Here is a 21,987-nt window from a genome sequence, read left to right as displayed (position 1 = left end):
TTTATTATGAAGTGAATTTTGCTGCTAGCAGAATAACTTCACACGCAATAGTTGTCAACACACCCAGCTGTAACGGGAAGATTCACATCTGTCATTTTTTAACGAGCATTTTTTTTCTTATAAACTAAATGCACGGGGTTTCATAAAAGACAGCAATTTCATCTAGACTGCTGTTGTTTCTTTTTTTCGTTATTTTTCTACATCTGATCTGCGTATTTTGTGCTATTGCTTTGATTGATTTACTACTTCTTGCTCAACGCTAACAATGTTTAAAAAAATTCAACGTAAAATTTGTTCCCACTATTCATACTTAAAGTTACACCCAACATTAACTGCATTTATTTCAGTTGTGTAAAGCGCACACAGCTAGTATTTGGCATTTTTCTTTCGGGAAATTTTTGTTTGTAATATGTGACATTGAACTGATATTGTTCAAATTATAATTGTTCAAATAAACTCACCGTAGCCGCTATTTCTGACGTGAAAACACGCGGGGCTAGTAAAACACAAAACGAACAGACCAGCTGTTCACATATCGTTTCGTGCATTTTGTACAAATAAATGCCTGTTGCTGAAAGCTTGGAAATCTGAAATTACTACGAAATTATCTATTTCATCTTTCTGTATTGCATTGCAATATAAAATGCCATGCAAAGCATACATTTGTCGTGCCCTTTTAGTTTTGCTCTGACCAAACGGGTGACGCCGTTGTATTTGTGCTTGGAGTTGTTAAAAGCGGTTAGTATAACATTTGAAAAGTGAAAGCATTTTCTCTGTGAGGAAAGTATTTCATCCGAGCACCAAAAAACGAACGTGCAATCTTGTAGAGTTGACTGGAAGCAATGTACGTAAGCTTTGAAAATGTTCAATTTTAGATTATTTTGCTCATTTAAGTTGACCTATTAAGTCAACTTTATTCACGTTGAGGAAAGCATCCAATAACAGGCCATTGTGACAGTCGCATTTTTTGTCGTAGTCGATGTAGCTTTTCATTTAATATCAAGTAAAGTACTTTTTATTACAAAGCGTCGTGCTAATAATATGATGATTTTTAGTTTTGTTTGGGTTTTTTATTTAAATTTTGAATGAGGTAAAAACATATTTTACATCATTACGAGTAACTTGCATGTCAAAGATACTGTACTTGTTGCATTTATCACGTCGCGTGATTTTGTATTACGATGAACTTTTTGAGTATAATTTTAAATTGGAATTTTATTTTACTTTATATTATTTTGTCAAACTTCACGAATAAGAAGAAAAACATGCGCTATGCTAGTCAAACTGCTCTTTGAAACAAAGCTTGACTGATGCATACTGTAGACTGTACACAGCTGACAGGTGTATGATATTGTTGTTTGTTTTTACTCGGAACTCACGAAATCAGTTGCTTCGGTAAGTACATACGGCATTATTTCCTTATTCAATTGTGATTACTGCTCAATGCATATGAGGTTTATGCATATTTTTTTTCTGATGATATTTTTTTGCTTTCACCTGATAGGTACGATCTTGTAATTGTTGTGAATTGTCTTTTGCCGATGTATTGTATAACTGTTTTGTCCTTTTTTCCAATGATTGTGCAAAATGTGATTTAATATGTTTGCGAAAAAAAGAAAATTTATTCAAAATTGTTGTAAAATGCCTATTATATTTTGCAAAGAGAGCAGAATGTTTTTGTATTGCATATTCGGTTTGCATTTGTCGACGCGCTCGTTTGCAGTGCATTGCTTTTCCAGACGTGACATTTAAATCCAATAACACACATTTTGGGCTTTTTGGATATTTATCATTTGGTGAGAGCTGTTTTTTTTCGTCAAATATTTTTTTTTGCTTCATATTTTCTCTTTTATTTCTTGTTCCTCGTTTGCACAAAAATGTATATAGCATTTCTCTTCGATGTCTCTCCATCATCTATACATGACAATTTATACAGATTTGTTTGAATTGCAATTGCATAATATCAACCGCCAACTTGTTTATTTTGTATTATACATATTTTTGACGAGAAATTTCGATCGTTCGATAAATATTTTCCTGCTTGTTTGCATTTTGTCTCGTTTGTGAAAAAAATTTTCACTGTGTAGCTGAGGTGAAATGAATTTTTTTAAAGGACGGATGTACGTCTCGGCATTTGCTCGCATCTCGCGGGAGGTGTTCGTTCGTACGCTTGCCGCTGTTCAACTTTTCCATTTTTTTTGCCGTTGTGCTTTATTGCTTTCTCTTTGAAAAGTATGTTTTTTTTTTCATTTTAGAGAGGAGGAATACGCAGGCGGAAAGATTTTCTTATCGTTAGAGGAAAATTTCCCAATTGCACTTTGATTTATTTTTGCTTGTTTTTTATTTTTTGCGTTCTTCATCTTGTTGTGTTGTCAAATTTTCTCCTCTGTAAGCGTTCGGTTGTTTCAAGCTCGCAGAGGAATGTAATTTTCAAATGTTGCCGCCAAATAGAATCGTTATCATCAAGTTGGTTAATTTTTGAATTAAATTTTTTCAAATTTGTTTGTTGTGTTAAAAAATACTGTGGCAAAGTGGAGACGTATCGGATGTAGGGAAAATTTCTTCTGCCACGGCAAAAGTGAATAATAATAATAATAATGAGTGCATGTGCAAGGCCGAGACGGACGGACGGAGAGCAGTGGAATTTTATTGCAGACGAAAAATTGCAATTTGTTCGTTTGTAAAATAATTTATTGTCGACTTTTTGTTTTAATCCAACGGACGAAATAGAATCCACACGGGCGACGTTTGTGAAATTGGTGATGGTAATTTTCGAGTTGTTGATTATCTTTGCTTTTTGTTTTTAGCAACAATCAATATTGAATGAATGATAATTTATTGAAGAGAATTAATTTCATTCGATTGGGACAATTTTATTAGACAAACTGTACATTTTTCTTTCTGGTTCTGGTTGTGGTTGAGCAATTGGCAGTTGAAAATTGATTCCACAGAGTCGTTTATTCCAATGTTGTTGGACGATTATTATTCTTTGTCGAGGAATGAATGCTTTGCAAAACGTTCCACTGGAAGCTGTCATTAGAATTGGAAATAAAAATTCTGTTCTTCTCAACATTCTTGAAAGCATTGAATTTTTTCCCATCGATCGGTGATGTTTTATAATTCGACGTCTGCTGTTCAATTGTGATTCTGATATTGATCAATTCAGTTCAGTTGCCTGGTTTGTGCTTTGATTTTTGCCTCTTGTAATGTATTTATTTATTTATTGTTGTTTTTTTTCTGTATACTTTACAATTTGTTTGTTTGTTTATTTGTTGTCGGGATTGGGATATGTTGTGTGAATATATCGAGCGAGAATATCAGCTGTAGCAGAACGATTCGGTGTTTTGGGGAAAATTTCCACTGCAGCTCTTATTGATTATTATCTTTGCACAGCTGCTCAATATTGACTCTTTTTTCGTTGTAAAAATTTATTTACAAATGGATCATCCATTTGAATTTTGCTTTTTCGTTAATGCAAAAAGCAACGAATGCCGTTGGCGAAACATTTTCACTTTTCATATATATATGCTGTATATGTGTGTGCGTTTGTGGGATGCAGAACAATGCAAAAGAGTTGGTTAGTTAGTTGGTTATTTGACGTTCAATTTCAACAACTTATTCTTCACTTTGTTACGATGTTGTGTGAGATCAATTGGCAAATGGAAGGGGAAAAAAATATATATATATTTTCCCTCGTTTTATTTCAATAATCAAATTTCATTGATGACAAGAAAAAGAATGCAAAAGTCATCTCTGTCTGATCAGCTTATAGCAGTTTTGAGCAAACAAATTGGCATTTTTCAATTCGGGCAATAACGGTGTATATAAAATATAGAATTCGTTTCAGATTTCCAATTCTTTTCGCCATGTTAAGCTTATTTATTGTGGTGTACGATGGGATAATTCTGTTTTTTTTTCTTCCCCCCATAAAAAATTTGCCAAATGTTCGTTCAATTGGTTGGCATCATAAGACAAGAGAAGGTCATCCTGACTTGAACTTGTCCACAAGCAGGCCAACGTTTGTTCTTCCCATCTATCTATCTACAATTATTACTACTACTGCTACTGATCAACAACGTCAGGCAAACGAACTTGTCGACCCGACGACAGTGACCGACATCCGACATTATTCTGCATATTGCACCGTTGTCGTTGCTCTTTTTAATTGGAACCATTGAACAACAACACTTGATGCTCGATTTAATTTAATTTAATTTAATTTGATTTGATTTGATCTGATCTGATCTGATTTGATGTTCATTGGGAAATTGAACTTTCCGTTGTTTTTTTTTTTTGATTTTTCTTCCACTCTCATTACTCCTTACTTCCTATAAGCAGTTCTGTTTGTTTATTTATTTGTTTATGGAATTTTTTCCACTTGTCATTGTATTGAATTCAATTTAAACCGGCAACCGATGGATGGGAAATTTTCACTTCCATTAGCACCAAACAGCAGCACTTAGTTGAATAAATTTCATGACATCGCAATTGATTTTCATTTTTATTACAACAACAACTACTTTATAGTAGTTAGCTTTTTCCAAAACTGTTCAAACTCGTCGACAATGGAAGCTCAGAAACGAAAAGTCGAACGACGACGAAACGCTCGACGATCCTATCATAAATTGTATTATTGTTTTTTTTTTCTTTTCTTGTCTCGACCTTCTATTTTGTCAACGTGATATCTTTCACTTTTGATCTCATTTCAATTATTATTTTTCAATTCGTCCTATAAAATGCAAAATTGATCATCAATTTCATCCGGAAAATTCCATCCCCCATCGGCCTGTATTTTTATGCATGCAGTTGGTTCGGCCGTGCGTGTTGTCTGTCGAATTGTGTTCGAACTTGTCGTCGTACTGGGCCAAATTACCTGATTATAATAAATTACTGTACTTTTGTAACCTGTAATGTGGAAATATCGTCGTCTTGTCGTTGGCCGCCCGTTTGTACGGCCGGCTTGGTCTGCTGCTGTTGTTGTCGTTGCCGCTGCTGCTGTTGCTGCTGCTGCTGATGCTGCTGCTGCTGCTGCTGTTTGTACAAAATGTTTAACCTGTCTTTGGCTGTTCGGTGACAGTTTGGGAGAACGGTTTTTGTTTAATTTCTTCAATTTGCGTTTCGAAGTGAGAGTTTTTCTTCATTTTAAAGCTTCTTCTTCTTCTTCTTCTGCTTCTTCTGCTTCTTTTCTGTTGTAATTTTATACTCGTTCCAAATTTCCCGTTCACAGTTGTGCAATCGCAGCTGCTCAACTGACGCCTACTGGTGCAGGGCGGTGGACATGGGCAGGGCGGGGCTGCTGTTGGCGCGAAATTCTCAGCACGACAGGAGGAATTTCATTTCACTGCCGACTAATTTCAATACGGTGATTTTTCCGCTTTTCACTCATCGATGTTATTCAACTGACTGCTGACAAGCAAGTGGTCGTTGTCTTCTTATTAATATTTCTTCTTCTTCTTCTTCTTCTTGTTTCTTGTTTCTTGTTTCTTATTGCTTTTCACATTCACATAACGTGCAACGGTGTGTGTGTGTGTGTGTGTGTGTGTTTTATGGGATTTCTTTCTTATACAAGCAATCTTTTCATCTCCATCAACGTGGTTGGTTATCTTTTTTAGTTGGATGTTAAAAAAAGTGTTCTTTTTTTGGAATTTTATTCACCATTATTATTTTTAATGTCGTCGTTGTGATGATGGTGGTGCGTGAATTTGGTTTGCAATTTATTTTTACATTTGAAGACAGGTTTCAGCAGTGGGCAGAGTGACTTTTTCCGATTGCTGCTTTTGATAGCGCGCGCAGTTGATTTCGAGAACGCCCGTTCAGAGCAATTTTTGCAAACGTTTCGAATTATTATTATTATTACTATTATTCCATCACTATATTTACATTTTTACTTGTTGTTTTTCTGCTGCTGGCTGCATCGGTTGCTTGCAAAAAATTTTCCAACCATTTTTTGTTATATGTTCAGTATTATTTTGTTGCAGCAATTTTTTCCGATGGAAGCGTTGTACGCCATTTTGGAAAGTGTCCACATATACATTCCAGCTTTGGTTGCCATTGTTTGCATTGTTGTGATATTTTATTTCGGCGTGGCCAGCAGTTCCAGCACTTCACAACCTCCGCAGGAATATTTGCAAGAGATGCGCAGCGGTAGGGTTGAAAAGACGAAAGTGAGCAGCAATTGGATTGTCGGTTGTGGTTTTATTGCTAGTTATCTTTTGCTTTTCGAGGTGAAATTGTCGTCCAAGTCGACAAGTAGCAAGTTGAACAAAACTTCCAAGACGGCAAAACAATCATCCACTAGCAAAGCGTCGTCCACGAACAACAATCCGAAAGCCAAAAGTGGTCATGTGCCAACAGGGGCCGTCGGTGGTCAGGCACGGTCCAAGGGATCTCGGGCGAGGGAAGTTCGCGAAGAACGTGCCAACAGTGATGACGTTGAAATGAACGAAGGTGAATGACAAAATATGCCAATTGTTATAATTACCGCTACTCTTGTGCTCAGATTTAACCAACGGTTGGGTTACGGTAACACCACGACGAGGTAAACAGCAGAATGAGATTGATTCTGCGAAAAAGAATAGAAAAAATCAAAAGAAAAAGGATAAGCGAAATAATAATGATAATAATAATAATAATAAAGCCGGAGATGAGGATGAAATGGGCAACAATGATCGAATCGGTCAATCCCATTCTGCCAAGAGGCCTGCGTCCAAGCAGCAAAAGTACGGCAAAGTGGTGAACAGCAACGCCGCCGCCGAGCTTTTGGTGCACAGCGAAGAGGAAATACCGTCGGTGAAACCGGAGAAGAAAAATTCCAAAAAATCCAACAAAGCCAAAAGACCAGGCAAGTTTTTTTTTTGTTTTTTTCGTTCGGTAAATCCAATTTTTCCCATTGTTTAAGAGCCGACGACGGTGGCAGTTGATGTCACGCCAAATGCCGTTGTGGAACAGGAGATTTCAAATTCAAAATTCAAAGTTTCCAATTCGTCGAAACGTCGTAAGCCCAGACGGGAGCAGTGATCCATTTCCACTCGCTTTCGACTGCCTCTGCTCGGCTGAGCCGAGATTTCAATTTGCATCGGTTTTCCACTCTCATACATACATCTATATACATATCTATTTATATTTGTATGTATATGCATATATATATATATAATATATATATATCTATAATTTCCATCGCTCTCTTTCTCTCTCTCTCTCTCTTTCCTTTGTTTTATACTTTGTTTAAAGAAAAAGAAATATTCTACTCCATTTTATTGGAGCTCTGCATTCCGGTATAAGAAATTGTTCAAATTGTGGTCGGTCAAATTTTCAATTCTCTTTTTTTTCTGTTCACCTTTTACGGGAGGTGTTGAAATTGTTTCTTCCGCTTTCTGTTTTTTACTTTTGCCTCTAACAGCAGTGTTTTTCTTTCGATTATTATCCAAGCTCCATTCGACTGACATTCATCAGAAAATTCTACTGTTTCATGATACAATTTTAACATTGGATGGTAATTTTTGTGAAAATGGATCCATTTCTGATTGACGACATTATTCGTTATTATTATTATTATTATTATTATTATTATTCTCTCTTTTTCTACCCTCTCACTGGTGAGTGGAATATTTTTAAATTATTGGTTCTTATTCTTCGGTGTGGATATGAGTGAATTGCACATTAGCCGAATGCTGTTGCTGATAACTATCATTTCAAGAAAAAATTACATTAATGTGATTTATTATCTATCCACGTCTGTATGTATGTAGTACACGACTGCTGACTGATCGTTTCGCTTGTTATGCGCTGATTCGATTATTGAAAATCAGAAAACTTTTTAGTTTTCAAATTCGATCGATCCAGTCAGTCGACCATGTTGATGAACAAGGCGTGCCTTGAGCTTGAACGCACCCGCCGCGCGAACGTTGTGTTCCTATTATTCCTATTACTTCAGCATATTTCACAAACCGAACGGATAGTGAGTGTTGCTTTAAATAATGCTGATGGTGATGAGAGATTGATATTAATCTTCTTTTTTTCTTCTCTTCCTCAAACATTGCGTACTGTAATGTTTTCCATTTTTTTCTGTGCGTTCAAATCAAACCTGTTAAAAATGCACTGTTTATTCGGTCCTGGGCTGATGTTGTGGTTTAGTTGCTCAGTTGAAAACTTGTTATTTCAAATATTGATTAAAACAGCATAAAATATTCGTTGTTTTCTTGTTTTGATTTTTGAAAAAATAATCGTAGAAAATTTAATTTTTGCAAACATAGCTCACTTCTATTTGTTTCTGTTTCAATTGTGCGATGTTTTTCTGCAGTCAGGTTTTGTGTGTAGAAATAAATATTTTGACATGTCTCTCTCTCTCTCCCTCTCATTCTTCTCTCTTAGTTGAACATCAAATTCATCAATAAATTGTTCTCGAATCTATGTCCCTTCTTATAAACTGCACATCTACTCTACATTAATCCAAGTCCAAAACTTTGGAAATAAATTATTATTCTTTCGTAAATTTCACTTACTTACTTTCAATTTTTCCTACCACGTGAACATTTCTGTTGGTCATAAATAACAGTCTTTTTTTAGTGATAAAGTCTGACTGTCACGTACTATAGCAAAAAATGAATCAAAATTTTCCCATTAAAATTCTATAGGCATAGTGTATTAAATATTACGAAAAAATCAAAATCTCAAAAGTCTGATTCACTTTTTTCTTTACTTTCTGTCCGCTGAAAAGAGGAAAATATTTTCAAAATAAAATAAATAAACATGACAAAATTAGAAGGTGCACAAAATTATTTTAACTAACAAAAATACATCGTTTCGTAAACTTTTGATTTTAGAAAAATTTACAATTTTTTGCTTGTATCTCGGTGCAATATAACCAACCGTATAGTAGGCAGTCATCGATTTTCATCTAAAATTATATTTACAAAAATAAAACATTTGTTGTTTTTTACAGTTACTGTTGCGCAGTACCTTCTTGTCAATAATTGCACTGTAGTTTTTTTACAACGCTGCACAACATTATTTTGTCATCCAATTGATTGTAACTTTTATACTGAAAAATAATTAAGTTGAACTATATGGATAAAACATTGAGCTTGAAGCACTTTTTGACAATATTGTATTTGTTTTTTTGACAGTAAAAGGTTCTACAAAAATACATCTTGCTTTTCATTAATATTGCAACCGTACTCAGTAAGTTCATGCTGGCAGTTCAGGTGAGTTTGTTTGTGCTTGTGGTTGTTCGAGAAGTATTCGTTTCTTTCATTTAATTATCAAACTGTTTTCGATGAATTTAATTTCACAGGCGGTAAAGTTTTCTTTATTATGCAACATTTGTTTGTTTCTATTGCTGAATTGAAATCAGTCAGTTTTTAAGCCGTTTATTCTACGATATTTCATGTGCTTTCTGTTTATATATATATATATATATATAAATTGTCGCATACTGATGTAGTAATGTGTTGATAGCTTCAGCGGTTGTGATAAAATGCAATTTCTGAATTTTCTTTCTGGCAGAGGTGTTCGCAAATGTTGAAATTCTATTTTCGTGTAGTGTTTCTTGTTTTGAAAATTTTGTTCAACATTTTAGCGTCTTGTTTTGAAACTAATACCATCCAAGTCTTTTCGTCAACTTAAACTTATGTCTGAAGAAACAAAAGCAGAACTAGCAACTGCTGATGGGCCAACTATTTTTGACAAAATCATCGACAAGTCCATTCCTGCGTCCATCATTTATGAAGATGATGAAGTGATGATACGTTGAAAACTGTTTCACTTGACCAGTGTTTCACTGTAGGTGATGGCTTTTCATGATATACATCCACAAGCACCGGTTCATTTTTTGGTTATTCCAAAAAAACGTTTGAATCAACTGTCCGATGCAACTGAAGAACACACAGCCGTAAGTGAATTTTTTCATGTTCATTATGTACAATTATTATGACATTTGTAACTTGTTTTTTGAAGTTGCTTGGAAAATTGCTGTTGACTGCTAAGAACTGCGCTAACTTGTTGTTTTTGGAAAAAGGTTATCGAGTGGTAATAAACAACGGTCGTGATGGATGTCAAAGTGTTTATCATTTGCATTTGCATGTTCTCGGTGGACGCAAGATGAAATGGCCTCCTGGTTGAATGATGGGAAACATAGCAGTTTTTAGAATTCGTATCTTAATTTGAAGTTAATACTTATAGTAGTAATTTATTTTGTAATGAACTTTTTTATTCGTGTAACGCTGTAATTGTAATTTAAAATTTTGCAAGTTCTGAAGCAACAGTACGAACAAGAAGAGATAAGAATAAATGAATTTGTTTACGATTAAAATTAACTTTAAGGATTACGGTAAGTTTTTGTTGAAAGCAAGTTTCATACTACTGTACATTGACAGTAGCTTTATCTTGCACGTTTCGGTGATTATTTTTTTTTTTAATAAACACGATTTTTAATTGATTAAAATTTTGTTTACTACCGTGTTTCTTTGATTGTACTGGTTGAAACCGATATTTGTATTGTGATAATTTGGTATAATGTTTGTTTATCTAATTGGCACGTTTGATTTCAGTGTGTGGAAAATGTTCAAGGTTATCTGTTTCCAAATTTTGAAGAACAGAACTACTCTGATGCGTCTTTCTAGCAACTATCCTACAATGGTTCCGAAATGGACGTCTTTCTCCTATCAACCTCCTCCAACTCCGCCAATAAGGAATCCGGTAATGTGTTATTTTTGCTTGAAAAACATGGCCGAGTTTGACAAGAAAGCGGATGGCGTGTTGCAAGCGTTCTTCGATTATTTTCAATCGTTGCCCGATTTGTTTCCTATGTTACCTCCAGATTTTGATGTGTACTGTGAAAATGATATTTTGACTTTGAATCTTGGTGGCACTTATGGTACGTATGTTATGCACAAGCAGACTGCGTGCCGACAAATTTGGGTTGCTTCTCCGTACAGTGGACCGAAGTATTACGAGTTGGTCAACGGCAAGTGGGTTGATTCGAAGAATGGCGGTATTCTTACTGAACAACTGTCTGAAGAGCTTGGTATGGTTTTTAGAGGAACGTTGGAAAATTTTCCACAATTCACCTATGATTAATTGTTGCACGTACGGTGGATGTGGTATTTAATATGGGTACGCTCTGGTGGTGGGTATTTATTTATTTATCTTGGGTATATTCTGGTTATGGTACTGATCATGGGTAAATTCTGGTTATTGTACTGATCATGGGTATATTTTGTTTATGGTACTACTGATCATGGGTTCTTGGTAGTTGGTTAATTAGATCGAATAAGTTTAGATGATGGTTGAAAAAAGCAATTTTTTGATAGTTTTATCGCTTTTTTCAGTATTGGTAGTATGTTGATGCACTTTGAATGAAAATAAAAGGCTTTTAAAGTAATTCGACTTGTTTTTATACTTTTCATCCATGGAAAACGTAACTTGCAAATTATTCTTTGTAATATATTAACAAATGAATATGATTGATTTTATAACAAATTAATTGTCAACTAATAAATACCTGACCGACTAAAAATGATAGATTTTCGTGATGAAAAAGTAAGTGAATTTTTACAATTTTCTGTTCATCAAAATTTGAAGCGGTCGTCCCATTTCGATAAGTAACAATAAATAATGTTCGCAAAGTTGTGACGCTTATTCCACTTTGTGAAAATACATGCAATCTGGTATTGAAATTGTTGTACATTTCAATTGATCAATTGTCTTCTTTTGCGAAAATATTTTCCATCTTTTCTTGATGTTTTTCAACAATTGCACACAAACACAGTGTAACAGTTTTCTGTAGATGTTCATTTTTTTAACAAATCAACAGTAAAATTATTTTTTATGAAACAATCCATGAAACATGAGTACGAATGAGATGTTTGTTGTAAATGATAATAATAGTAAAAAAAATTGTCAATTACAAAGCGAATAGTAGTAGGTTAGCAAAGGATACATTGAACACTTGGTGCTAGATGGAGCTGAGTTGGCATATTCGCTTCTGCTTTGTTCTGCGTCTGCTCTAGTTGAACAGTTCTTTTATTTTTATTCATAACATTGTTCTGGTACCTTTTTTTTCAAAAAAATAAACAATAAACTTCTTTTTTAATAATCGGTCGTTCAATAACAATAGAAACAACTTCTAAATGAGGAACATTTTCACTGCTGTGAACATTGTCACTTCGCATGGTTGTTTCTTTTCACTGGTTATTTATTATTAATTTTTTTTCACAAATTCATCATTACCATGTGACGTGTAGGAAATTATTTCTAGTAAATATGTGTAACTGTTAACAATTAAAAAAAAAACAATCTGACGTGCTACATTATACGATTAACAATTTGTATTGCCGGTTAAAATAATATTTTTCACAATAAATGACCATCGTACGATTTGGAAGCACTTTTTGAGTTGAAATTAATTTACATTTTTGTCAAAAAATATATGTGCATGTGCATGTGTATTATTAATTCACTGTATAAAGTGTTGAGACTGGTTGAAAATGTGCATTGAATTACGACGAAGGTGTGGCAAAATTTTTTTTAACAAGAATCTGTTGAAATTTGTTTTATCTTTTTGTTTTTTCAAAATCAATTTTCTCTCATTTGTCCAGTTTCAAAATGTGCAATTTTCAATCCGTCAACATTTACAGTATACTTAATGTGATGAAAATATTGTAAAGAGCAATTTTACAATGGTCATTAATTGTCGAATAGTTTTTGTTTTGTTTTTTTTGGTTTTAAAATTTTTTTCCATAGAAGCTATCATCATCGACAAATGTTTGAATAAATTGCTCGTGATTTTTAGGTTTTAGATGAAAAAAATCTTGTTTATAGAATTCAACTGACGTCAAAAAAAGCAGAATATTTGCACTTTTCACTGCGACCAGTTTCGATGGTATTTTCTGCACAGGTTGGCTAGTTTTACGAGAAATTACTTTCGATTGCACGAATATCTTCTTTATTATTATTATTTTTTGTTCGTTCCACGTTAAAACTTTCTTACTGTACAATTGAATAACAAGTGCAATTTTGCAATCTTGTATTGAAAAAGGGGGTTGGTTAAAAATGAGCTAGCATTACGGACGGGATTGAATGATATTAAAATGTTATTGAAATTATTCCCTAAGTCTAAGATTGTGAAAGTCACTGAAACTGACCAATGTAGTAGCAACAGTACCGAGAATCAATTGGCGCGGTAATGAGGTACGATTGTTGAAACTAGAAAATATGCAGGCATATTATTGGGATATTATCTGGTAAAGTTTGAACTAATTTCTGTTTGAAAGTAAGCAAAAAAATATGTCACGATAGTCAATATGTTTGTTGACAGATGAAAAGAATCATTGAAGTTTTCCACAACACCGTCGACCCAAGTTGGACAGTAGGATAGTTTTGAAAATTAGGTAGAAATTTGACAAGAAACTGGCTTGAAATAGTACGTCATAGTCTCATTATTATTTTTTTAAATATATTGTTGTAATTATGATGATGATGATTATTATCATTATTATTATTGGTGTTGTTGGTGATTTGGAAAGAAAATTGGCACCGGCTCGTTTTGGCCCGCTCTAAAGGTGGATGGAATCAGTCGAAGAATCAAGGACGACGCCTGTTGAAGGTCTCCGGTTGGAGCCAGGGTCAGCGGCGGGGCAATTTTTGGTAACCGGTTAAAATGCGTGCCGAATCGACTCGTGAATGAATGGACGAAAATTGAAGCTCTGAAAAATTGCTGCCATGTTGGCATGCCGGACGCCCGGGGCGAATCAAATTGGTCCTTCTCTCGATCTTTTCACATCTAGCACGACATTCTTGGGCATCGGTTCGTGGGCGAACCGGTCCTCCCTTTCCCCTCCCCCCCCCCCGACCAAAAATAGCCCCGAGCACAGCAAGTTGACCAATCACGCGCTTGCTTGTCTCCAAGCACCGAAATTCCCCTTCATTCAACTCTTCCACATTCTGCACATTCACTTCTTTCATACACTTCGATCATTTGCATTTCTTGTTTTTATTTATTCTACATCAACGCGCACAACGCCTCGATCACACACAACTGATCACTCACTGATCATCAACGTTTCTTCCTTGTTCACCGTTGATTTTTCGAAACTGATCTGCCGTCGATCCTGACCTGCTGCTATTTTTCCTAATTTCCCGCTAGTTCAACGCTTATATTTCTCTTCTGTCTCCTGTCCAAGCAATTATTCAAATTTCATAACTGGTCATTGGTGGATTTTATTTTTCAATTTTCATACGTCAACGTCGACAAGCCGAAAAAAAACCAACTTTTTTTTTCACCATTTTCAATGAACACAACGAGCCCATCCGCTTGTTTGTTGTTGAAATTTTTCCAACTGCCTCAGCTTTTTCTCTTGCTGTTGCTGCTGCTGCTGTTCTTGTGCGACGGAGCAATTCAACAAAATTAGTAAGCATAATGATTCAAATCAACTCCCACTTCACACGCACTGTGCCATGTTATATTTGTTTGTTTGTTTGTTTGTTTGTTCACCAGCACCGGCAGTTATGTGATCCTCGCACCTCGGCTGGTTCGTCCAAATTTACCGTACGTCATTTCGGTGAATCTTTTGGAAAGTCGCCAACCGGTCGTTATCCGGGCAAGAATACTCGACTCGCAGAATCAAAGCGTAGCCCATACTTGGGGTCAAGATTTGCAAAGTGGTAAGCCGCATTTTCTCTACTTGGCATCCATTTGCAAACAATATTAATGCAACAGTTTGATTTTCAGGAAAATTAACCGAAGTTCGAATTGAAAAGGTGCACTATACATACATACATATATATATATATATATATAATTTGATTGCATTTTCATTTTTCTCACATTTCCATGTTCCAGATACCGTCGCATCTGCCTCCGGAGACAGTGTATACACTTTTTGTCCAAGGAGAAACCGTCAGCGGCCGGGTATTGTTCCAAAAATCGGCTAAACTTGAATTTGTGCACAAATCACTTTCCATATTCATTCAAACCGACAAGGGGATTTACAAGCCAGGATCTGACGGTGGGCAATGCTTTCTTTTTTATTTTGTTATTTTTTTCAAATACATATTGCTTCATATGTTTTCAATTTACTCTGATGGAATTGTTGTATAATTTAAGCAATTATTTTTCAGGATTATTTGTGTAAAATTGATTAATTACATTTTTATAAAAATTTCAAACAGTTGAAATGCGAAACAAATTCACGTCAGACTTTGGATTGACCATTTGAAAATCCAATCTGCTGCTTGTGCTTTTATGATCGCTTTTTCATTTTTATTTTTTTTTCCATTTCAGTTCACATTCGCGTCGTCGTTGTTGAACCAAACATGAAACCATACAAAGGAGCAGCCAACATAACAATTATGGTATGTTTCATTTTAGAACATTTTCCACTATCCAAGCAAGCAAGCAGCAGTTCAGCTTGAACGTTCATTTCAATGTTATATTTGTTGATGATCATGGCAATTATAGTTATTTATTTTATTTTTGAATATAAAATTAATGAAAAACGAAAACAAACCCAACATTCATAGTGTTTTTACTGGGTAGCAATTTAGGATCCGTCAGGAAATGTGATTATGCAGCATTTGGATGTTCCAATAGTGGCAGGTGAGCGTTTTGTAAGTTTTTTAGTCAGTCGATCAGTTGAAAATGAGCGGATTCGGATTTCAGGCATTTGTGGAATGAATGACAGCTTAATGTTGCGCCTGACATCAGCGCCTGCATTGGGACAATGGCAAATTACTGTAGATGTTGATGGTGAAACGCAATTTCAGAAATTTACCGTCGAAAAATACGGTCAGTTTCGAGTTTCTTCCATTCGACTTTTTTTCTTTCTTAGTCTCTATTCTACTTTTTTTTCCAACATATTTTATTTGCCACTCGTAATTTTTATTATTTAGTTTTGCCGAAATTTGAAGTGAAAGTGACACCACCTTCTGTTTCTACTATAAGCGACGATATTACCGTTTTTGTCAGTGCAAAGTATGCAAAATTAGTATCTGCTCTGTGCGACTGTTTGCCAGTGTGAAATTTCAGATATACAAATGGCAGGGGAGTTGAAGGAAATGTCACTATCAAAGCTGAATATCCATGGCCATACTATGGCAGTGAAGAATTGCAAGATGTAGTGAAAAAAACTACCGTAAGTAGTAGTTTTAGTAGGCTTGGTGTTTTGTGCCATAATTTCCAATTTGTGCGTAATCAAGTTTTGACGGGACTTTTGCACGAAAATTCTGCTTCATTTCAGCTTGATCACGTCGGTGAAGCAGCATTTCAATTTGCCAATGAAGAGTTGCGCCAAAAGAAGCTGATAAACGAATATGGATATAATCAAATAAAATTTACTGCAATTGTCACCGAACGACTCACTGGTGAAACACGCAACGGTTCTTCAACAGTGACCGTTCATCAGCATCCAATCAAAGTGGAGCTGATCAGAAGTTCTGACTTTTTCAAAGCTGGCATCAATTATACATTCAGAGTAACGCATAATAATAATAATAATTTCGATTGAGAAATTTATTTTCACCACTTGTTGAATATGCTTTTTTTCTGCTTTTCAGGTTGCCGTTAAAACGCAAGATGACAAACCATTTATTTCTGATTCACACAGTGATATTTATTTGTCTGTCGATTTTATCATCAGGCAACTTCACCATCACAATGACAATACGACTGCAGATTTTGCAAACTTTACAATATTTGATCCAAAAAGAGAAAAATACAATCAGGTGGTGAAACTCGAATCCGATGGGACACAAATGGTCACTATAAGTACTCCATTCAACGCATCCAGCATGCGAATTGAAGTGATCAATTGATTCTTTCTTCATCGCTTTCATTCAATTCAGATGATCAAATGAGAAGAGATATTCTCAACATATTGTAGGCTCATTATGGTAGTGAAGAGTCCAATGTGTATACGTTCGATTATATCGATGCGTCCCATTCACCGTCGAATAATTTTTTGCAAATAATTTCAAAACAAGATGAAATCAGTGATCAAAAATTTCTCACTTTTGACGTCATAGCATCGACTGTTGTCAAAGAAGTTTACGCTTTTGTAAGCGAAATGTTGATTATTACGCATTGCATTCCAATTACAGTTCGATTAGCATTTCAGATCATAGCACGGGCAACTATAGTCTGGTCTGGTCAAGTTCTTTTTGAAAATTTCAAAGCAACTTTGCAAATTGAATCCTCAAAGGAGATGATACCCAAGGCTAGACTTTTAGCATACGCTTTAATACCTGACACGAAGGAAATTTTAGTCGATGCGTTGGATTTCAAATTTTCTAACGGTTTTAGTGATCAGGTATGTATTAAGTGGATTATTTCATTGACAAACTTTTCACTTTTAATTTCAATTATATTTATTCTTTTTTTTTACTTCACAGATCAATCTCTCTATTACACCAGATACTGTAGAACCGAATGAAAATGTCACATTCAGTATCAACGCTCCTCCGTCATCGTATGTTGGTCTGCTTGTGGTCGATCAAAGCGTTTTGCTAATGCAATCTCCAAATGATATCACCTTAGAAGCAGTAATTTATTTGGTTTTTTTGTGTGTTATTCAATGTTAAATGACAGTTATTTATTTGTAAAAAAATTATGTGCAATATAATTTTCACAACAATTCATCTTTTAGGTTGAAAATGAAATTTTATCATATGAATTGTTTTCATACGGCTATCATGGTTTGACACAAGTAGCAATAGATCGTAGAAAGAAAAGAACAATATGCTATCGTTGTGGTGTTTTCGGCGCCGGAAGTAAAGACGCCTACTCAATTTTCCAAGTATTTATGGTGCAGTGAAAATGGATTTTCAACTGATTGCATATTTAAATTGCATTTAGAACTCTGGAATTATTGTAATTACGGATGCTTTTCTGTATCAGCAGCTCAATTCTCCATGTGAGTATTTGAATTTTGTCAGCTAAGTTTTACAATACAATTTGTATCAGTTTTGTTTCGAGTGGCAGCCCCAGCATTAGCATCACTTTCTGCAGATGTCGATAATGATCTTATGGTGGGGTCAGTGATGACGAAATCCGGCTCCACAAGTTTGAACGTTCGGCTGCGAAGCCACTTTCCAGAGACGTGGATTTGGGCTGATTTATTTGCAAAGTGCGTGAAAATCAAAACTGCCTGAATCAAAAAAAAAATTTTTTTTTTCTTAAATTCAAATTTATTTTCTTGAGAATTCCACTTTTTTCTTGCCTTAAACACTAAATTTGAAACGGAATTTCTTTCTAATATTATTGGAAAATTATTGTTAGAATTTATCTAGCATCTTTTGCAATAATGCCACTATCATAAATGTGGAAATATTTTTAAGTGAACACGGATTGGCCGTTTACAATGCTGTAGCACCGGATACAATAACATCGTGGATAGCTAGCGCTTTTTCGCTCAGCGAGCAGTACGGTTTGAATGCACTTTCTGATGCGAAGAAGGTAGCGAAAAAAAAAGTTTTTTTTTCTTTACCTTATTATTTATTTATTAGAATTTGGCATAATTTAGGTGACAGTGTTTCGTCCATTTTTTATCCGATTGCAATTGCCATATTCTGTCAAAAGAGGTGAAGCAATTGCTTTGCAAGTGCTGATTTTCAACTACCTTGACAAAGACGAAAAGGTTCCATTTCATTTTGCATCCACTATAAATCATTACCAGTTGTGTTCTTTTTGATATGCTATAAAATTCAGTTTATCCATTTGATCATTAATTTGAAATTGAGCAAAATTGAACAGGAATAAATTTTCAGGTTAACGTCATCTTGGATTACCACAAAGATTCTGGTTTTGAATTTATTGTTAAGAAAAGTGTATCGTCGATGATTAAAAAATCAGTTGAAGTTAAACCTGAAAATTCCAAAACTGTTACGGTAAATTGAACAGTTTTATGAATTTGGCTTGAAAAATTAACTTTTTACATTTTCAGGTAAAACACGAAAGCTCTTCAGCTGCGTATTTTTTAATACGCCCTACAAAGGTGGGAACGTTGAAGCTGTCGGTGAAAGCATTTGCACAAAGCGCTGCGGATGCAATTCAAGTACCGCTGCTTGTTGAAGTAAGTATTTTTTGTTCCACTTGGAATTATTGTTGAAGCATTGCATCATCACAGTGATGTGTTCTTTTTGCAGGCTGAAGGTTACCCAGTCTCTTACACGAGATCTTTTGCAATTGACATGAAAGAACGAAATACTTTTAAGCAATCATTTCAACTAGATCATCCTGAAGATATGATCGACGACTCCATGAAGATTGAAGTTTCTGTTATTGGTATTTGTTGCAGAGAGTATTTTGTATAATATGATTATTTTGAAAGCTCATACGGCTAATTTTTAGGCGATATAATGGCACCGGTGATTAAAAATTTGGACAGTCTCATCCATATGCCTGATGGATGCGGTGAGCAGAATATGATTCATTTTGTTCCCAACATTGCCGTCATGCAATATTTGATCAGCACAAATCGATTGGAATCAAACTTGAAACAAACACTGTTGCGTTATATGGAAGCAGGTATGATAGTTTTACAAATTTCTTGAAATAGAAACAAAATTTATAATAAATGGTGAAATTTGTGTAATTCATTTTCTGTACTGTTTTTAGAAATGTATGTTGGTATTGTTGTAATGTCATTCATTTTTCAGGATATCAGCGCGAACTAACCTACCGACGAAATGATGATTCATACAGTGCTTTTGGAAATGCAGATCAACAAGGAAGCACTTGGCTGACTGCATTTGTCGTTCGTTCGTTTTCTGAGGCGAAATCTTTTATTTTCATAGATGAAGAGAAACTGAAATTGTCAGCTGCATTTCTTGCAAACCAACAAAAAGAAAATGGAATGTTCGAAGAAAACGGCCAAGTTTTGCACAGTGGTTTACAAGTAAAAACAAATAGAGCAGAGAGAGACAATTAATAAAATAATGGTGTTGTAGATGATTAATAATTTAAATTATTCATTTCTTGCTCATAGGGCGGTTCAGGACAAGGAGGTGTTCCACTGACGGCATACGTATACATAGCACTGTTGAAAACTGGAGTAAGTGTTGAAGCAGTTTTTGAAACAAATTTTGGGCCATTTTGTGATTATAATTTTTTTTGAAGACCAACAATTTGGAAGCGCTCAATTACTTGGAACAGTCGTTGGATTACATATCGAACAATACTTATGCCGTGTCCATAACCGCATATGCGCTTCATCTTGCCAACAGTTCTAAAAAAGATGCTGCGTTCTATTTGTTGGAAAAACTTTCCACTTCAAAAGGTATATAACACAATGGAAATGGATTTGAATAAATTTATCGGTTGTTCATATGGTAGATGGGCAAAAATTTTGGGCTGCCGAATCATCCGGAGAAAGTAACAACGGGAAAAATATGAGTTGGTACGAAAAGCCAAGACCTGCCGATGTGGAGAGCACCGCTTACGCACTTTTAGTCCATGTTCTTCGTGGAGAAGCGTCGAACGCTTTTCCCATTGTTCGATGGTTGGCTATGCAGCAAGATGCTTTTGGCGGTTTTTCCAGTTCTCAGGTAAAAAATATCAACAAAATTATCGTATTTTTTTTGCAATGCAATGCTAATTTTTTGGGCCAAATTTCGTGTCGTCATCACTAAGTCTGATTTTAGGATACTGTTGTCGGCTTGCAAGCACTGGCTGCGTTTGCCGAAGCGACTTATTCGGCCAACGTTGAAATGGACGTGACCGTTAAGAATGGAAACGAAGAAGCATCATTTGCTATCAGTTCAAAAAATTCTCTTGTTTTGCAAACATACGAAGTATTTTTAAAAGAAAAATTATGAATTGTTGTTCTACGTTCTACGTGTATTTGTTGCAATTTCAGATAAGAAATTTTGTCGAAAAGCAGATTGATATTTTCGCCACTGGTCGTGGATTGGCATTCGCTCAAATCAAATGGCGTTACAATGTAAAATCCCTTGACAACAACAGACCTTTCCTTTGTGAAACGGACGTTTCCCAACAAGCGTACACAGCGCTTACGGTTTCCTTTTGCTGCAAGTATATCATTTCCATTTTGTAAATCACACATATTTTTATTGCTTTCTTTTTCGAATCAGGTACATGTTCGAAGGCACAAGCAACATGGCAATTATGGAATTAACTGCTCCTTCAGGATTTGTTATTGATGTTCAACAGTTGAACGGTTTGACAGATACAAATCAACTGCAAATGGTCGAAACGAAAAAGCAAGATACCCAGGCGAACATCTATTTCGATTCGGTAGGTTAAATTTGAAAAAATTTTTCAAACCTTCTTCACTGGTAAAAACAATCGAATTTTTCAAAATTTCATTCCATCAAATCGGCCGGGCAGTTTGGGTGATTCAGATTTTAAACAAATTTATAAGCAAAAGTTCCATCTCAGATTGGTATCAGCCCGATATGCTTCAATGTTTCTTCTAAACTGGCCTATCAAGTGGCGGATCAAAAACCAGCAATTGTACGACTGTATGATTATTACGAGCCTCAGAATCGAGTAAGAAAATTGCAATTTACAACAAACAGCACCAATGATTGCTTGTCATTTCGATTATTTTCCATCCTATTATTTTTTTTAGATTGAATTTGAGTACCAAGTGAAAAAAGAAGTCTCCATTGAAGATGCCTGCGGTGATAGTTGCTATGCGGAAATTTCATCAGCTGCACTGACCGAACAGCCTACATCAAAAGGAACAATGCCGAATTGTTGTAGCATAATTCAAACATTACCTGTATTGATGTATCTTTTCTATTATTCCGTTTTACGTTTCCATTGAGAAAATCTTTTCATCTACTTAGTATATCACTTTATAGTTCTACAATAGGACAAATAAAAAAAAATAAACAATTATTTACGCATATCAGTTATTTATTCTCATTTAAATGTTATTTTTCTGCTATCAACATATTGCATCATCAACTTTTTCCAAATTGCAATGCTAAATAATGAATTCTGTGAAGAAAGAAAGCGTTGCATTACAA

The 21,987-nt window shown here is 35.0% G+C and overlaps 5 protein-coding genes across 5 annotated transcripts; 3 read left to right on the top strand and 2 right to left on the bottom strand.

Annotated features, from left to right (window-relative positions):
- Positions 1-1,440: 1,440 nt before the first annotated feature.
- Tsp_11168 (conserved hypothetical protein) lies at positions 1,441-1,839 on the bottom strand. The gene has a single exon (XM_003372096.1). It carries the CDS (start codon positions 1,837-1,839, stop codon positions 1,441-1,443), a length of 399 nt encoding a protein of 132 aa, XP_003372144.1.
- Positions 1,840-3,866: 2,027 nt separating this feature from the next.
- On the top strand, positions 3,867-4,178 carry Tsp_11169 (hypothetical protein). The gene has a single exon (XM_003372095.1). The coding sequence runs from the start codon at positions 3,867-3,869 to the stop codon at positions 4,176-4,178; it is 312 nt and encodes a 103-aa protein (XP_003372143.1).
- A 551-nt stretch (positions 4,179-4,729) lies between these two features.
- Tsp_11170 (putative leucine-rich repeat-containing protein-like protein) lies at positions 4,730-5,141 on the bottom strand. Its single transcript, XM_003372094.1, is given in 3 exon segments — positions 4,730-4,873; positions 4,892-5,028; positions 5,054-5,141. 3 exon segments carry the CDS (start codon positions 5,139-5,141, stop codon positions 4,730-4,732), a joined length of 369 nt encoding a protein of 122 aa, XP_003372142.1.
- Positions 5,142-9,223: 4,082 nt separating this feature from the next.
- On the top strand, positions 9,224-10,298 carry Tsp_11171 (histidine triad nucleotide-binding protein 1). The gene is made up of 4 exons (XM_003372093.1): positions 9,224-9,295; positions 9,578-9,736; positions 9,785-9,889; positions 9,955-10,298. Exons 1-4 carry the CDS (start codon positions 9,275-9,277, stop codon positions 10,117-10,119), a joined length of 450 nt encoding a protein of 149 aa, XP_003372141.1. The 5' UTR covers positions 9,224-9,274; the 3' UTR covers positions 10,120-10,298.
- Positions 10,299-13,719: 3,421 nt separating this feature from the next.
- On the top strand, positions 13,720-21,782 carry Tsp_11172 (putative A-macroglobulin complement component). The gene is made up of 28 exons (XM_003372092.1): positions 13,720-13,804; positions 14,729-14,757; positions 14,840-15,005; positions 15,281-15,351; positions 15,544-15,595; positions 15,889-15,970; positions 16,025-16,130; positions 16,236-16,469; positions 16,552-16,797; positions 16,878-17,303; positions 17,386-17,535; positions 17,640-17,789; positions 17,929-18,119; positions 18,283-18,448; positions 18,516-18,629; positions 18,760-18,879; positions 18,936-19,064; positions 19,138-19,276; positions 19,343-19,519; positions 19,651-19,889; positions 19,980-20,045; positions 20,111-20,270; positions 20,327-20,538; positions 20,635-20,784; positions 20,850-21,025; positions 21,085-21,247; positions 21,392-21,502; positions 21,585-21,782. The coding sequence occupies exons 1-28, from the start codon at positions 13,720-13,722 to the stop codon at positions 21,780-21,782; spliced, it is 4,308 nt and encodes a 1,435-aa protein (XP_003372140.1).
- Positions 21,783-21,987: the final 205 nt, after the last annotated feature.

The sequence above is a fragment of the Trichinella spiralis genome (assembly GCF_000181795.1).
Source record: "Trichinella spiralis strain ISS 195 chromosome Unknown Scfld9, whole genome shotgun sequence".
NCBI classification, from domain to species: Eukaryota; Metazoa; Nematoda; class Enoplea; order Trichinellida; family Trichinellidae; genus Trichinella; species Trichinella spiralis.
The sequence above is the reverse complement of the archived record's forward strand: the minus strand, read 5'-3'. Positions and strand labels throughout refer to the sequence as shown.

Bases quoted from the DNA above. Each gene is read 5' to 3' on its own strand.
- Tsp_11170 (XM_003372094.1), bottom strand. From the start codon at position 5,141: ATGAAGAAAAACTCTCACTTCGAAACGCAAATTGAAGAAATTAAACAA. The intron at 5,029-5,053 runs GTTAAACATTTT...TACAAACAGCAG, and splicing joins CACCGAACAGCCAAAGACAG to CAGCAGCAGCAGCATCAGCA.
- Tsp_11168 (XM_003372096.1), bottom strand. From the start codon at position 1,839: ATGAAGCAAAAAAAAATATTTGACGAAAAAAAACAGCTCTCACCAAAT.
- Tsp_11171 (XM_003372093.1), top strand. From the start codon at position 9,275: ATGAATTTAATTTCACAGGCG. The intron at 9,737-9,784 runs GTGATGATACGT...GTTTCACTGTAG, and splicing joins TCATTTATGAAGATGATGAA to GTGATGGCTTTTCATGATAT. The intron at 9,890-9,954 runs GTAAGTGAATTT...TGTTTTTTGAAG, and splicing joins CAACTGAAGAACACACAGCC to TTGCTTGGAAAATTGCTGTT.
- Tsp_11169 (XM_003372095.1), top strand. From the start codon at position 3,867: ATGTTAAGCTTATTTATTGTGGTGTACGATGGGATAATTCTGTTTTTT.
- Tsp_11172 (XM_003372092.1), top strand. From the start codon at position 13,720: ATGTTGGCATGCCGGACGCCCGGGGCGAATCAAATTGGTCCTTCTCTC. The intron at 16,798-16,877 runs GTGATCAATTGA...AACATATTGTAG, and splicing joins CATCCAGCATGCGAATTGAA to GCTCATTATGGTAGTGAAGA. The intron at 19,890-19,979 runs GTAAAAACAAAT...TCTTGCTCATAG, and splicing joins TTTTGCACAGTGGTTTACAA to GGCGGTTCAGGACAAGGAGG.